This window comes from Salmo salar, chromosome 03, assembly GCF_965601325.2.
Source record: "Salmo salar chromosome 03, fSalSal1, whole genome shotgun sequence".
Classification (NCBI taxonomy): Eukaryota; Metazoa; Chordata; class Actinopteri; order Salmoniformes; family Salmonidae; genus Salmo; species Salmo salar.
In genome coordinates this window covers 56,050,947-56,068,088 of record NC_138293.1, presented here as the reverse complement: position 1 = coordinate 56,068,088, position 17,142 = coordinate 56,050,947, and the positions used below count along the sequence as shown (strand labels likewise).

The 17,142-nt window shown below is 43.8% G+C and overlaps 1 protein-coding gene and 1 long non-coding RNA gene across 2 annotated transcripts in view; one reads left to right on the top strand and one right to left on the bottom strand.

The window, feature by feature from the left end:
- Nucleotides 1–13,176, top strand: part of lmx1al (LIM homeobox transcription factor 1, alpha-like) — a 30,125-nt gene extending 16,949 nt beyond the window's left edge. Inside the window, exons 4-9 of the mRNA XM_014192693.3 lie at nt 8,839–9,071; nt 9,306–9,466; nt 9,679–9,756; nt 10,014–10,131; nt 10,422–10,577; nt 10,670–13,176. Of these exons, the coding sequence (XP_014048168.3) occupies nt 8,839–9,071; nt 9,306–9,466; nt 9,679–9,756; nt 10,014–10,131; nt 10,422–10,577; nt 10,670–10,827 (904 nt within the window). The 3' untranslated portion in view covers nt 10,828–13,176. The remainder of the gene's footprint in view (nt 1–8,838; nt 9,072–9,305; nt 9,467–9,678; nt 9,757–10,013; nt 10,132–10,421; nt 10,578–10,669) is intronic.
- A 1,223-nt stretch (nt 13,177–14,399) lies between these two features.
- LOC106600916 (uncharacterized) lies at nt 14,400–17,100 on the bottom strand. Its single transcript, XR_001327915.3, has 2 exons — nt 15,371–17,100; nt 14,400–14,977 (listed from the first exon to the last, which is right to left on the bottom strand). It is a non-coding gene; the product is annotated as an uncharacterized LOC106600916 (long non-coding RNA).
- Nucleotides 17,101–17,142: the final 42 nt, after the last annotated feature.

Here is a 17,142-nt window from a genome sequence, read left to right as displayed (position 1 = left end):
TACCTGTATATAGTTATATTCTGTATATACCATAATATACAGTATAACTGTGCAAGGAGATGGATAGTTAGTATGCACAGTGGAAAGAATGGGTTAAATCAAGCATAAGACATTCTACCCCATACTGCTAAAACATATATACTGCTAAAAAAAGATATGCCAAAACCCACAAAGCTGATTGATCAACACAACTGCAGCAAGCCTAAATCAAATCAAATGTATTTATATAGCCCTTCTTACATCAGCTGATATCTTAAAAGTACTGTACAGAAACCCAGCCTAAAACCCCAAACAGCAAGCAATACAGAAGCCTACTGTACAATGCAGCACACAGTCAGAACCGAAGCATAGCCTATTGCAGCCAATGATATCCATTCTGAAGAATTATTTGTAGAATTGTTAGGAATTCATCCCATGTGTTTGCACTCACTATAGTTCAGTCTGAGGGAGTGTAGGAGTGTGTTAGGGATATGTTGTTGCTCTTGGCTCATACACAGTCGTCCACAGGGGTATGGTCAGACAGACAGACACAGCCACGTTTAGTACTCCATATCCAGACTGAGGAGTAGTATTGTGGTTTTTAACGCAATATCTTGTCTCTATCTGAAATGACATTAAATGGCATTTAAAGTATTTCATTATAGTGCACTATATAGGGAATAGGTTGACAGTCTGGTCAAAAGTAGTGCCTCTATATAGGGAAAATGGTGCTATTTCAGACAGTCCTTCTGTTCCACCAGACACACAGTAAGGGTTCTCACGTCACCTCCCAGCTCAGGTCAACAGGTGATGCGGGAGAGCGAGAGAGAGAGAAGAGGTAGGAAGAGAATAGAGATGGAGAGACAGAACCTCACAGTGATTTATATCAAGGCATGCATTGTGTCAAAGCTATGCAGAGAGAAAGGACAGAAAGAGAACAGAGAGATGACTGAAAACGAGAAGAAAGTTGGAGAAAGTTGATAGAGAAGATAAATTGCAGATCGGAGGGCGAGCATGGGATAAAAGCAACAGAGGGAGATTTAGGAGAAGATGAAAGCCATGGAGGAGAAGACAGAAGAGCAGGAAGGTGAGGTGTGTCTCTGTCAGCCCCTAGTAATATTGCCACGGTTTTTGCATAATGCCCGATGAGCCCCAATCATCTGGCCTCCCCCACAACAATTTCATTACAGACAGCTAATAAATGTTTCATGGAAGAACAAGCTGCTCGCCTCGCCGTTATTAAATCTGAGATAATAAAAGAAGAGCGAGAAAAGAAAAGATGGGGGGGTGGACCCGAGAGAGGGAGGGAGGGAGAGAGACAGAGAGAGGCAGAGAGAGAGCGGTGTCAACATTCTCAAATCGGGGGGCTGTATCTCCAGTTTCTGGGGCAACGGGTCCCCTCCCCTCCCCCTGCTCCCTCCCCCTTGCATCCCGCTCCGCCAGAGAGAGACAGGAAATGAGAAACCACTAGACAGGATATTGCGTTCTGGTGGCCTGGGGATTAGCTGTTTTATCTAAACACACACACACACACACACACACACACACACACACACACACACACACACACACACACACACACACACACACACACACACACACACACACACACACACACACACACATATATACACACATACACTCACACACACACACACACACACACATATACACACACATACACACACACACACACACACACACACACACACACACACACACACACACACACACACACACACACACACACACACACACAGAGACTCATCCATATCCTCGCACACATCCACACATTCCTCTCACACTCTCCCAAGCATCAAGCACAGTGTTCTGCACAGTTTTCAGTCGTTACTCTTTGCAGGTATATTCCATTTGGTCATGTTATGCCATATCTGAGCTGTCTTTCAAGGGTCAAATCTTTCAGTCAAGATCAGATGTGGAGTATGGAGTATCTCAAGTATTATTAGGAACAGTGTAAATAGTTGAGAAAAGGAAAGTGTATGGAAAGACTGGTCTGCTAATCATTAGCAATAAACCTTGATATTGTATTTTATACTAATCAGAGGGTCATTCATACCGTATAGCTCAACACATAGGCTTTGAAGGAAATGGCTTCCATCTGCGTGTGTGTGTGGGATTGCAAGTTGTTTCTGTTTGTATATCACCGTTCTGTGATGTACCGTGTCTGTGACGCATACACTCCAAGAAATGCTGGGTTAAAAACAACCCAATTTGGATTATTTGGTAACCCAGCACTGGGTAAGTATTGGACAGAACACACGCTGGGTTATTTTGACCCAGCCAGTTGTTTTTGGGGTTGTTGGGATTACCCAAACATGGGTTAATTTAACCATCAGTTGGGTATTTTTTACTCTCATTCTGAGTTGACCTAGCAGCTGGGTCTGTTTTCAATGTAATCCTTCAATTATTTTCAGATAGATTTTATTTGTCTACCTGTTATTTTGTTTTTGCATTTTACACATTCTTCAATCTATAACATGAAGATAATTTATTACATACTGTATTATAAACTGGGGTGGTTCGAGCCCTGAATGCTGATTGGCTGACAGCCGTGGTATATCAGATATAGGGAATGACAAAACATTTTTTACTGCTCTAATTACGTTGGTAACCAGTTTATAAGAGCAATAAGGTACCTCGGGGGTTTGTGGTATATTGCCAATATACCACGGCTAAGGGCTGTATCCAGGCACTCCACGTTGCGTTGTGGTTAAGAACAGCCCTTAGCCATGGTATATTGGCCATATACCACACCCCCTCGGGCCGTATTCCTTAAGTGTACCACGGGTATGACAGAACAGTTATTTTTACTGCTCTAATTACATTGGTAACCAGTTTACAATAGCAATAAGGTACCTTAGGGGCAGTGGTGTAAAGTACTTTAAAGTATAACTAAAATATTTTTGGGTGGTATCTTTACTTTGCTATTTATATTTTTGACAACTAATGTACTTTTTACTCCATACATTTTCCCTGACACCCGAAAGTACTTGTTACATGATGAATGCTTAGCAGGTCAGGAAAATGGTCCAATTCACACACTTATCAAGAGAACACGTGGTCATCCCTACTGCTTCTGATCTGGCAGACTCACTAAATATAAATGCATTGTTTTTAAATGATGTCTGAGTGTTGGAGTGTACCCCTGGGTATACGTGAATTTTAAAAACAAGAAAATGGTGCCATCTGCTTTGCTTAATATAAGGAATTTGAAATGATTTGTACTTTTACTTTTAGCAATTACATTTTCTTTTGATACTTAAGTATATTTAGAAACAAATACTTTTACTGGGTGACTTTGACTTTTACTTGAGTAACTTTCTATTAAGGTATCTGTACTTTTACTCAAGTATGACAATTGGGTACTTTTTCCACCACTGCTCGGCGGTTTGTGATTTATGGCCAATATACACTACATGACCAAAAGTATGTGAACACCTGCTCGTCTAACAGTTCATTCCAAAATCCTGGGCATTAATATGGAGTTGGTCCCCTCCTTTGCTGCTTTAACAGCCTCCACTCTTCCGGGAAGGCTTTCCACTAGATGTTGGATCACTGCTGCAGGGACTTGCTTCCATTCAGCCATGAGCATTAGTGAGGCCGGGCACTTAGGCCTGGCTCGCAGTCAGCGTTCCAATTCATCCCAAAGGTGTTTGATGGGGTTGAGGTCTGGGTTCTGTGCAGGCCAGTCAGGTTCTTCCACACCGATCTCTACAAACCATTTCTGTATGGACCTCACTTTGTGCACGGGGGAATTGTCATGCTGAAACAGGAAAGGGCCTTCCCCAAACTGTTGCCACAAAGTTGGAAGCACAGAACCGTCTAGAATATCATTGTATGCTGTATCATTAAGATTTCCCTTCACTGGAACTAAGGGGACTAGCCCGAACCATGAAAAACAGCCCCAGACCATTATTCCTCCTCAATCAAACTTTACAGTTGGTTCTATGCATTGGGGTAGATAGCGTTCTCCTGGCATCCGCCAAACACAGATTTGTCCGTTGGACTGCCAGATGGTAAAGCGTGATTCATCCCTCCAGAGAACACGTTTCCACTGCTCCAGAGTCCAATTGCGGCTAGCTTTAGACCACTCCAGCCGACAGTTAACATTGCGCATGGTGATCTTAAGCTTGTGTATGGCTGCTTGGCCATGGAAACCCATTTCATGAAGCTCCCGGCGAACAGTTCTTGTGCTGACGTTGCTTCCAGAGGCAGTTTGGAACTCGGTAGTGAGTGTTGCAACCGAGGACAGACAATTTTTGCAAACTACGTGCTTCAGCACATGGCGTTCCCTTTCTGTGAGCTTATGTGGCTTACCACTTTGTGGCTGAGCCGTTGTTGCTCCTAGATGTTTTCACTTCCCGATAACAGCACTTACAGTTGACCAGGGGCAGCTCTAGCAGGGCATAAATTTGACGAGCTGACTTGTTGTAAAGGTGGCATCCTAGAACGGTGCCATGTTAAAAGTCTGAGCTCTTCAGTAAGGCCATTCTACTGCCAATGTTTACCTATGGAGATTGCATGGCTGTGTGCTCAATTTTATACACCTGTCAGCAACGTGTGTGGCTCAAATAGCCAAACTAATTTGAAGGGGTGTCCACATACTTTTGTATATAATGTACCACGTTGCGTCATGCATAAGAACAGCCCTTAGCCGTGGTATACTGGCCATATACCACATTCTCCTCGGGCCTTATTGCTTAATTATAATAAGGTATATCACCTTATTGCATCCCAACAGTGGGATTTACATAAGCTTTTAGGGAACTCATACACTTCTGTAAGCTTCATTGAAGCTAAACGTGATAACTATATAACAGAACAGATTAACAGGAATGACATTTACTCTCATGGGTGGCCAAAAAGAACTATCTGAAAGCTACACCCCTACTAAACTAGGCCTCCTGTTTTTGTATGCGTGCGTCTTTGTGTGTGTGTGTGTGTGTGTGTGTGTGTGTGTGTGTGCACGAGCGTGTGTGTGTGCGTGTGTACGTGAGCATGTTTGTGTGCGTGCCAGTGTGTATATGTGTGTGTTTGCGTGTTTGTGGTGGTGGCGGAGGGAGCGGTATCGTGGGGAATGCTGGGAAATTTTAATAACACAGGAGCAGTGCAGGGAGATTTAATAAAAGGAGATGATGTGATTACTGAACCCTGGCTCTGAGCCATCCTGCTTCACAGTGCAATATCCGCTCACACACACACACACACACACACACACACACACACACACACACACACACACACACACACACACACACACACACACACACACACACACACACACACACACACACACACACACACACACACACACACACACACTTGAACATCCACACATACAATCACACGCTCACACATAGACACCAAAATAAAATTATACTAAAGCTATACTAAGATTGTAACATCCAGATTCACTGTAAAGATCTCATACCCACAGCCTCACCTAAACTTACATTTCCAATATGCTAAAACAAACACATACCGAATATGCATGCTTCCGCACATAGGAGCAAGCAGCTCCACGTACACATCAACATACAACTAACACATGAATAAGATCAGAGGACTTGCATTCGCTCCCCAAGCTAATGTCTCGGCTTTAGCTCAGTAGGTTAACAGTCGTAACCCACTGGCGTGCAAGAGACTGGGGTTCGAACCCAGTCAGTCTCATTGGTGCCGTGAATTTGGGAGGTCAAAGTGCCAAACAGGGTGAAATGTAACTCAGTTTGCTTACGAATGCTTGTGATAATTTCGGAGATACCTATATAGGCTTCATAAAGGGTTTATGAAGGCTTCATTATGCCTAAAAAGTTGTGTTTCGTCTAAAGTGGGACCATTCATCTTGATAGCAGCCATGAGCCATTTCTCCTCTCCCTGGGTTATGGGGGATGCGGCCCAAATGGCACCAAATCCCCTATATAGTGCACTACTTTTGACCAGAGCCCTATGGGGCTTGGTCAAAAGTAGTGCACTATAAAGGGAATGTGGTGCCATTTGGGCCACAAGTCGGTCTATTGTGAATTACACTTCTATTAGGGGGATTAGACTGATCTACTTAGAGACCTCCCTCAGTGACTGTTGCCCTCAGTTTCCAAGTTTAGTAAATTCTACAATATGTGGCACTATGAAATGGGATTAGTAACCAAAAAGCAGGATTTAAACACTGCAGAGGAATTGTGGTCTGGTGACCGTTGTCCCAAGTCGCCTTTATGTTGAGTAAATTCTGGCAGTATAAAATGGGATTAAAAAACAACAACTGGGATTTAAAGGGGAAATCTGCGGTTAAAACAATAACAAAACCGGCACCCTGCCATTGGTTTTGTAAACGGCTGAGGGATGGAGAAATGTAACTACTCTCAAATGTATACAGAGCTATTGATGTAAAGACTGACCATCCATGAGATCAAATGTATAGTTTTAACCAATATTTTGAGGCTATACAGTGTCTGTTTAATTACTTTGTTTATGAACAAATCAGTAAAACAATCTTATAATTTGGGTAATGATGGGGTAAGACAATTGAACTAAACTCATGAGGCACAAGTTTCATATTCTTCAATAAGGAATGTGTATATGTCATGAATGTTAAAGTAAAAAAAATAGCAGATTGCCCCTTTAAAACGATAGATTCTGGTTTGCCATTTTCGGGGCTATTGGATGAGATATTTTACAATTGCTGTAGGCAATGAGGCAATTAAGAGGAGGCACTTGAGAGAACTTTCTGTGTGTTATAGACAGACAGCTTGGTATAATGGAGTGTGAAGTGAATAGATGGTGGTGGTGGTGGTGACTGGATTAGTGGTGAAGTGGTGCTCCTCGATCGGTGTGTGTGTGTGTGTGTGAGTGTGTGCACGCACGTGTGTGTGTGTCTGTGAGTGTGTGCACGCACGTGTGTGTGTGTGTAAGTGTGTTTGGCAAGTGAGTGTGTTTGGTTCAGTAAGTATTTGTGACGGTGGCGGGCTGTGATTGGGGTAATTTTCGGGAGTGTTAGCTAGTTTTGGCAGACCGATGGATTGAGATAGATTATCCGTGGCAGCTGTGGTTCGGACAGGGCAAGATCACAGATTAGGAGCTCTAATGTGCCGACCTGGCTCACTCTCCTCTCCCGCTTTCCTCTTCTCACCTCTTCCCCTCTCCGCCCTTCAGATTTGGGGTAGCAACACCTTCCTCTCACCCAGTCAGGGAGCCTTAACGCTTCTCTTCCTCTTTCCCTCCATCTTCCTCCCTCCGTCTCTCTGTCCCTCGTCATCCTGTCACTTTCTCATCTCATCCAGTCATCCCTTGCCTCGACAGAAATATTTTTCTCTCACACTCTCACTTATTTCTATGGCCTCTCTCTTTCTATGAGCTAAGTCTCTGCCACAGCAGACCTCTTGTTTGCAGTCTTGTTTAATGACCCGGGATTTCCCCAGTGTCAATATGTCATCATATGATTAGGCGTGTGCAGGTGTGTGTTTTAGATATGTATAGATATTGTAGAAATGTATATGGAAGTACTCACCGTATATTGATGAGTAACCTGGGTTTCCTGTAAATATATGTGTGAGTTTATAGGTTGGGTTAGGCTAGAGAGACAGAGAAAAAAAGAGTGTGTGTGTGTGTGTGTGTGTGTGGGGGGGGGGGGGGGGGCTGTGTGTGTGTTTGTGTGTGTATTTTGGTGTGTAAAAGAGAGAGAGATTAACCCCATGCTATGGCCAATCCCTGGTTATGAGTTTACAGCGTCTGTCTGGGCATCGCACTGTTTAAACAACAATCTAATTAATCCTGTCTTTATTAGTTTCACTGAACTACAGAGGGAGGGAGCGAAGGAGAAGGGACGGAGGGCGGAGAATCGGGAATCCTGTCAGAAAATACTGGAGGGAGATGGAAGGAGGGATGGGGGGGCAGAGGGATAAAACAACTGGGATTCAAGAGGAATTTAAAAGCAGGAGTTTTGGGGCCTTTAAATTGAATTGATATGTTGATGAGAAGAGAATGAAGAGTGGGAGAAAATGAAAGGGGTTGGGACACACGAGAGGAGTGGTGAAAAGACAAAAGGAAAGTAGACAACGAAGCCCCGTGAATGACAGTGTGTGAACTGTTAAAAAAAAGCACGATGCTTGTTTCACATGTTCTCTTCTAAATCCTACTAATTGTGAATAGTAGGTAATGATGGGCTAGAACACTGGACCAGCTCGTTAAATAGATTCATGTAAAGAATTAGTAAAATACCTAGAATCCACCAACACTTCAGAGCAGGCTCCCTATACGTCAGTTGAATACTGCCCCCAAGTGTCGTCAGTGAAGAACGACATTCTAAAGCGTTACCACGTACTGTTATTGCAGGAAACGCATGTTAGATGTTCAAGCTTTAAGTTCTGGGAAATGCTGATGTGACCTTTAATTATATATCGTACACAGGTTTGGTTGAGAATCTCCACGGGTGCAAATGAGGTCTAATCTTTCAGGCAATCTGTGTCTGTCTCTCTGCCTTTGGGTGCGTTCCAGGTTGTCTTTAATTCAGTCGCTCGGCACATCTCAGAGGACCGCTAATATCATGTTAGTGAGACATTACAACACTCCTGCAAGCGATGTGAGACCTGATCATCTGCAGCCCGACTTCAAAAAAGACAGTTTGGAAGGACACCTCGAATGAGGCCTTAAAAGCTCTGCGCTGCTGTGTGGTCAAGACGGTGTCTTCTGCACATCTAAGAATATTACTTAATATTCCTACTGTGACGTTAAACTAACTCTTCTTCAGGACTGCAAAAAAGACAACCTGGAACACACCCGACTGCAATAAAGACACCTGATCTATTACACACTGGAACGCACCCTTTCCCCCCTCTGTCCCTATAGGCTGTTTGTCAGGAAGTGCAGTGCGTGCCTGCAGGTGATTGGCCGCTCAGAGCTGATCATGCGTGTGCTGGGGCAGGTGTACCACCTGGGCTGTTTCAGCTGCTGTGAGTGTGAGCGCCGGCTGCAGCGCGGAGACGAGTTTGTCCTGAAGGAGGGCCAGTTGCTCTGCAGAGGTGACTACGAGAAGGAGAGAGAGATGCTGGCTGCCATCAGCCCCACACCCACTGAGTCAGGTAACAGGAAAAGACGGGGCGACCAACAAATCAATCAGTCAATCAACCAATAAAATCACTGGATGAAATCTAGGTGGCACTTTGTGCTACGGTATAGAAAGCGCAGGAGATTACATAATTACACAGTGATAACCTAATGACTTTTTTTTTTCATTGGGATTCACTACTAGGCACCATATGATACCAGTTTGTCTGTCAATTGAAGATCCTATTTTCTCTCTCCACACCCCTCAGTGAAGAGTGAGGATGAGGATGGTGGGGGCGGTTCTGTAGGGGGGAAGGGCGGCGAAGGGAAGGACCACAAACGGTCAAAGCGACCACGCACCATCTTGACCACACAGCAGCGCAGAGCTTTCAAGGCCTCCTTCGAGGTGTCCTCCAAACCTTGCAGAAAGGTAAGCAGACCAGGCGTAACACGGTTTCTTTGTTTTGTTCCTTCTCTTTTTTCCTTTTCTTTCACTTTCTCTCTCTCACACACGTGCACGCGCACACGCACACACATGCACGCGCACACACACACACACACACACACACACACACACACACACACACACACACACACACACACACACATTTAGTGTCATGGCTTAATTTCTCTTATCTTCAGGTGAGAGAGACACTGGCAGCTGAGACCGGGTTGACGGTTCGAGTCGTGCAGGTGTGGTTCCAAAACCAGAGAGCAAAGGTGAGATATTTGACCTGTCCTGAATCCCCCCCCCCCCCCCCTCCCCGCCCATGACACTAATACAACTAATAACACTAATCATGAATCTAATGGCCCAATTGCTCTGAAACTGCATGCAAACATTTATTTTAAAGGCTAAAGCACAGTTAAAGGGATAGTCCACCCAAATAACACAAGGAAGAACTATCCTTATAACGAACGACAGAGCAATAGCGCCATTGAGTCCATTATCAGTGTGTTGGTCCTGTGCGTTGCAGATGAAGAAGATAGCTCGCAGGCAGCAGCAACAGCAGCAGCAGCAGGAGCAGGAGCAGCTGGGAGGGTCCAGGAGAGGGCCGAGCAGGGGGGGCCGACAGAGCAACGATGACAGTGAGGGTAAGAGGGGGGAATAGAGCAGGGATTTCACAAAAACCTTGTAGCTAACTGGTACTTAACTCGCGGAACGGTAGATTTAGAAGTGCTTAATTTGACCGTTTTTGTTCATTCATGCTCAGGAAGATTAGTCTTTCGCTACAAACGTAACAATTAAAAGAGTAGCTTGCCAAAGTAGCGAAGTTTCAGGAAACTCACCTCAAGGCAGGTGAAACAATGTCTCTGGAGGTAAAGGGGCAGGACGAGAGGAAGAGATGCAGGGATTGATTCATGTTCTGTCTCTCTCTTCCCAGACGGTTCTAGTGGTCATGGATTGGACGGTCTGTTGGCGTACCCTTCGTTGCCACGACAGCAGCTACTGGCTCTGGACCCCAACATCTACGGAGGAGAGCCGTTCCGCCATGGCCTCACACCTCCTCAGCTGGGCTCTGAACATCTTCACTCCTACGGTAAGAGAGGGGGGGAGAGGGAGAGAGATAGAAAAAGTCCGAGCGAGATGGACGGACCAAACAGAGACATACTAACTCTATTTCCCCTTTAGATTCAGAGACTGTGTTCCACGATCTGGACAGCGACGGGAGCCTCAGTCACCTCGGCGACTGTCTTCTGGCAGCGGCGGACGGTGGGCTCCTGGCGGGGCGGGTGGGAAACCCCATCGACCGCCTCTACTCCATGCAGAACTCCTACTTCACATCCTGACCCCTGACTCACTCCACCAATCACCACTCAGAGAAGCAGCTAATGGCCGGTTATCCTACTAGGCCCACAAGGTCATCACACCAACCATGCTTGAGCTGGGTCCATATCCATATCTGACCAGGCTTATTGTACATTACCAAGTAAAAGCATAATAGGAAACACCTGGGTCATGTTCAGTAGGGCGGAAACGTTAGGAGTGAAACGGGGAGTACTACCTTAACTTGTCCACTAAGAACACGTTTTTCCATACCAAACATGACCCAGGTAGCCATTTAAGATCTTAATTATGACTTAGGCCGTGTCCGAAATCTGGCTTGCCCATTACTTACTTAAACTGCATACTGTGTACTAATCGTATTACATACTATTTAGAACGTTCGGTTTAGTGCAAACGTATGCAGTAAGCAACAAACATCAAAATACTACTCATCCATACTGAGAAGGCGTCATCGAATGCGCCGTTCGCTCTTGTTCCCCGCCATTCTTACATTTTTGCAGAGAGCATTGGTCCGTTGCTCCAGGCAAGCTTAAATCAAGGGCAGCTAAAGTATTTCAAAGAAAAGAAATACTATTTGAACCCAGGTCTGTCAGGTCTGTGTGTTTGTGAGTCAGAAACCTATGTTACTTATTAGGTTGCTAATGAATGGGGAGTGTTTCATTCATTAGCTCAGGATCTGACCTGCTTGTTGTGCCCACGTGGTTAGGGAGTCTTCTTGGCAGCAGGGTTAAGGAGTTACGGAGTGGGTTAAGGAGTGAAGACGCATACCAGAGAGGTTACAGCAGGCTAAGGGCAGAGCTGCCTCCAGAACACGATTCAACCCAAAAAGCGTTGTAATGGAGATGGGCACTGGTTCATAGCGTGGATGGGGTCAATTCAGTCAAATCAAAAAGTGAATGGGAGTTCAGCCTAAATTAATGACTGGAACAAAGGTACTGGGTGGATTTGGAGGAACATTGGAGAGATAGATTTCATAAGAGGTTGAGATGAGTTGAAGAGTACAGAGTGGCACGCTCGATTTGTATGGGAATGAGTGAAATATGTGGGTTAGGTAACTTAGGTCCAGAGTTTGCTCTCAGGTTAGTGTGTCGGTTAGGATTTTTAGCAATGTTGTACGAGAAATGATTTACAAATCACTGTAACCCGATTAGTTCACATTAGTCAACGTAGTGAAAGGAGATGTGTAGACCGTAGATAACATCAGGGTCCTATAGAATAGTGTTTCTCAACCTTGGTCCTGGGGACCCAAAGGGGTGCACATTGAAAAGAGAGCGAAAGAAGAAAGAAACAATGTTATGCCTGGTCTGCTTACCTTTCTGCAAGGTTTGGAGGACACCTCGAAGGAGGCCTTGAAAGCTCTGCGCTGCTGTGTGGTCAAGATGGTGCGTTGTCAGGTGCGAAAGGCCAAAACTAAAAATGTACACCCCCTTTGGGTCCCAAGGACCAGGATTGAGAAACACCACTATAGAGTAGACTAACAGGGTCATTCAGATAACCTTATAAAGGAAACAGGGTTGTGTAAAGTGTAACGCTTTCATGTAGCTCTGGTTCAGGGTTTTATGTGGGGTTTGCGTAGGAATGCTCAGCATCAGCAAGCCGTTCGTAACACCCTGGACCAGAGCTAGCGTCCGTGTAATTATTTCTTTGATACTGTGAAGTAGTCACTAAAAGGTGCAGGAGTTTGTCCTGGGCTGGAAAAACACTAAGCCCTAACGAAAATGTAGAAGTTGAATACTAATTGGTGTGTAAAATATAAGTAAAAAGTATGATTAGGCCCTGGAGTTTTTCCAGTTCAGGTCACAGGGTCAGGAAAACTACTGGCCCTAGCTACGATAAACAAGTATGTGTTCCAATGTAAAATAATTGTGTTAATATTATTGTTGTTACAATGAATACTACAGTACTACTATAGGTATAATCACTGTAATTTATCTTTGATCGAAAACACCTTACAATAGACGTTGTTCAATATTTTGTACTCTTATGGTTAAGTATTTATGTTGTAGCATGAGCTGTGTGTGCCACACTTTCAAAATGTAAATAATTACTACTATGAACATAGCACTGATGACAGTATTTTCCTATAGCTTATACCCACACTGGGACCATTTTGTGGAGTCCACTTCCTATATGATTTCTCATAATTGACTGATGATATATATTTTTTACAGTATAGTATTTACGTGGATATAATTTATTGTGTGATACATTTCTCTGGAAGGTATGAGAAATTCCTTAATCTTAGATTTTGTCTGAAAGATATTGTTCAAGTTTTTGTTCTGTGACCTCTTCCAGTGTGTGCTTTTTTGAGTGTAATGTCGCATTTCTTCAATATAACCTGTCAATTCAGAGTCCGACTAAATATGCCCACATTATTCTGATTATGTGTGACACTGATGATGCAAGGCTTCTCCTTCTACATTGAGTGTACAAAACATCATGAACACCTGCTCTTTCCATGACACAGACTAACCAGGTGAATCCAGGTGAAAGCTATGATCCATTATTGATGTCACTTGTTAAAATCACTTCAATCAGTGTAGATGAAGGGGAGGAGACAGGTTAAAGGAGGATGTTTAAGTCTTGAGACATGGATTGCGTCAGAGGGTGAATGGGCAAGACAAAAGACTGAAGTGCCTTTGATCGGGGTATGGTAGTAGGTGCCAGGCGCACCAGTTTGTGCAACACTGCTGGGTTTTTCCATGCTCAAGTTTCCTGTGTGTATCAACAATGGTCCACCACCCAAAGGACATCCAGACAACTGTGGGAAGCATTGGAGTCAACACAAGTCAGCATTTCTGTGGAACTCTTGCACCCCCCTTTTGCCCTCAGGACAGCCTCAAAATGTCAGGGCATGGACTATACAAGGTGTTGAAACTCAATATTAGGAATGTGTTCTTAATGTTTTGTACACTCAGTGTATGTAAGGTATGATAGGGAGCTATAACGTAATTATAGAAAAGAGCCTCTGCACGTTGTTTGTGTCAAAGTTTTTGAAGACTGACATTTCTAAGGAAGAATCTCTCCACTTGATTGCGTCTCCCTCAGCCTTTAATAAGTGAAGCAGAAAAGGGGGCCTGTTCTGGTTAGTAGTCAAAGGGTACATAACTCAACACCCTCCCTCTTGTCTGTCTCTGTGGTCACACAGATTGTAACTCCACAGCCCCCTCCTTCTCCTCCATCCTTCCTGGGCTCTGTTCCTTCCTCCAGCGGAAAGCCTCCTCCTTCATCCCCTCTACTTCTCCTTCCTTCCACCTTTCCTCAGCTCCTTCAAATTCTAACTCTCCTGGCCCCTTCCCCTCCTTCCATCCTTCCTGCGCTCCCTCCTTTCCCTCAGCAAGTGAGTAGCCAAGGAGAGATGTGTGGGAGAGATATACATTCCACAGTTGAATATTCTACCGTGACTCACTCCAACTTGAAGAAAAGGAGAGTGGGAGGGAGAGAGGGGCACCCTTGTGTAGCACCATAACATCAGACAGCATGTATCCAAACTGGATGAGTAATAGGACTGAAATATAGGAGTTTCATGATAAAATTCACCCAAAATAACATCAAGAGACAACCACACCGCAAACAAGGGATACTTATATATCACGCAGTTGTGCAAAGATATGCTGTGGAGTAAGGTTACAAAGCTAACACCTTTACACACATTCATTCTCAATATACATTTGAGAGGCAAAGAAAACCATTTATGCTGCTACCTGAGGTTATCACAGTGTTGTAAATATGTATTACACACTAAAACCTGCTGCATAGTCAGTCGCACTGAGTGATTCATTTCACATACAGGGGAAACGACTCCTCTGATTCCCATTGTATTTCAGAGAACTGTAGCGTCGATGAGTTATGAAAGAACTTCAACAAATAACCCGTCTTGATTCTTGACAGTTTCGGACAGAAATCAGTCCCAGCAACTTGTAAGTGTCTAGGATTTTTAGTTCTCTTGACAAATCCTTAAGTAGCCATGGACAAGAGTCCACTTTATCCACGTACCAAGTCAGGGTGCTATCAAAATGACATGGGCATTGATTTATCCATGATCGATAGAGCAGTCTGGCGTCAGTGTCGCAGGAAGGAGATATCTTCTCTGAGAGGGATGGATTATGGTCACTGGCGGGTCCTAAGAGGGCTGAGGAACCGGGTTCACTGCTGAAAGAGGAGATACATTATATTCACTTCAACTACTACACCAAATATTCAAAAAGGTAATCTCTCAGAAACAGATTACGTAAACATAAATTACAAAATTGCGCAAGATTTTAGTTCTGGGTTAACCCGAGATGATCAAAATGGTAAAACAAATACAGTACGGAGTACAGACACTGGACAGGTATGAATACTAAGGACAGAAAGACCCAGTTTATGCCACGTAATAAGATATTTCTTTAGTGTTTACTTTTGGGGGTACTTGAAGAGGAAAGACACTGATGTAAAGCACTCTCTCAGGGCCAAGGGGAACCAGTCAAAAGTTAGTATAATCACAAAAAATTGAGGGCTGTGATGAACGAGCCGAAGACTGATCTACAATCAGTGAACACTCACCCACTCCGGTAAGGTCCACTGTCTCTGCACAGCCGAGGAAGCTCGCTACGTGTACTGAACAGGAGGTAGGTGAGTTCTGGTTCTCTAGTAAGCCGTGTTCAAACTCTGTAAACTCTTTTGAACAGTCTGTCCGGATCACAGGGATCTTCTGGATCACAGGGCTGCAGAAACATTGATCGACAAGATCTTGAAGAAAACAAACACAATCCTACACTTCACAACATCAGCACTGTACAGTACTCACTGGTTTGACTTCTTCCATCTGAATTATTTTCACACCAACAGTTCTTTACAGTAACCCAACCTAGACCCTCAAAGGACAAGCAGCAGCACAGTGGAAGGAATAGGGTCTAGGCCTAGGAGAAAACCTGTGCAAAGCCTGTGGTCTAGTGTTAACGCTCCCGGCTAGTCACATATACTGTTCCCCACTGGAGACCCGAGTTCATTCCCCATGTCCACCCTTCTTACTCTCTCCCCCCTGTTTCCAACTTTCAAAATAGGAATAAACCTAGAGAGGAACCAGACTCGTGCTGCTGCTCCAGTTTCAACTGTTCTGCCTGCGGCTATGGAACCCTGACCTGTTCACCGGACGTGCTTGTTGCACCCTCGACAACTACTATGATTATTATTATTTGACCATGCTTCTCATTTATGAACATTTTAACATTTGAACATCTTGACCATGTTCTGTTATAATATCCACCCTGCACAGCCAGAAGAGGACTGGCCACCCCTCATAGCCTGGTTCCTCTCTAGGTTTCTTCCTAGGTTTTTGGCCTTTCTAGGGAGTTTTTCCTAGGGAGTTTTTCCTAGCCACCGTGCTTCTTTCACATGCTTTGCTTGCTGTTTGGGGTTTTAGGCTGGGTTTCTGTACAGCACTTTGAGAATATCAGCTGATGTACGAAGGGCTATATAAAAATAAATTTGATTTGATTTGATAGTTATAGCAATTACAACAAAAATCTATAACATTACTGAGAAGTTTATTGTAGCTGAAGTGGTCCGTTGGTTTATTCATTAGTTTTGACTATTTTGAACATCTCTGTTACCAGTTTTAAAGCTTTTGATAAAGCTAACATAAGTGCATGTGACAGATGGGGAGCAATAATAAATCTAGTGTTGCAATCTCCAATTGGATCCTCTTTCCTAACCTGTTATGAAAAGTTAGATCTGACGATAATTTGACATAAATTGGATAAATCCCTTCTAGCCATGCAGAAGAGGTATTTTTTTCGGTTACTTGTCAATTTGTATTTAGACATTTTTGGAGTACATAACGGGAGTAAATGAAGATTTGCTTAGCGAAACTCCATATTTGGTGATCAACGAACGTATTTTGACATTATATAGCTTGAATTGGAGTTTGAATCTGAGCCATCTCTGGACTTCAGAGGTCTCTAACACACAGATACTGGTGCAGTCACAACTGTATTTTATTGGTGTGAATGGCTACAGTTAATAACGTCGATTTTTTACTAAAATAGATAGCTATGAAATGGAATCAAATGCATAACGTTGAAGACACATGTTTGCGATGGAGGTAATTTGACGGCTTGTTTAGAAAGAAAGTAAAGTGAGAATCAAGGTTATAAAACACGTGTTCACAGCAATACACAGAATATCTACCGCATACACCCTCCTCTATTTCGATTGTTAGAAACCACTTGCATACTGCCATTGTTCTATCCCATTGGTCCTGGGTTGTTGTCAATCACAGATTTTGACATTTCCGCACGAGTACAAAAGCGTCGATTTCTTAAAGGAGAAACAAC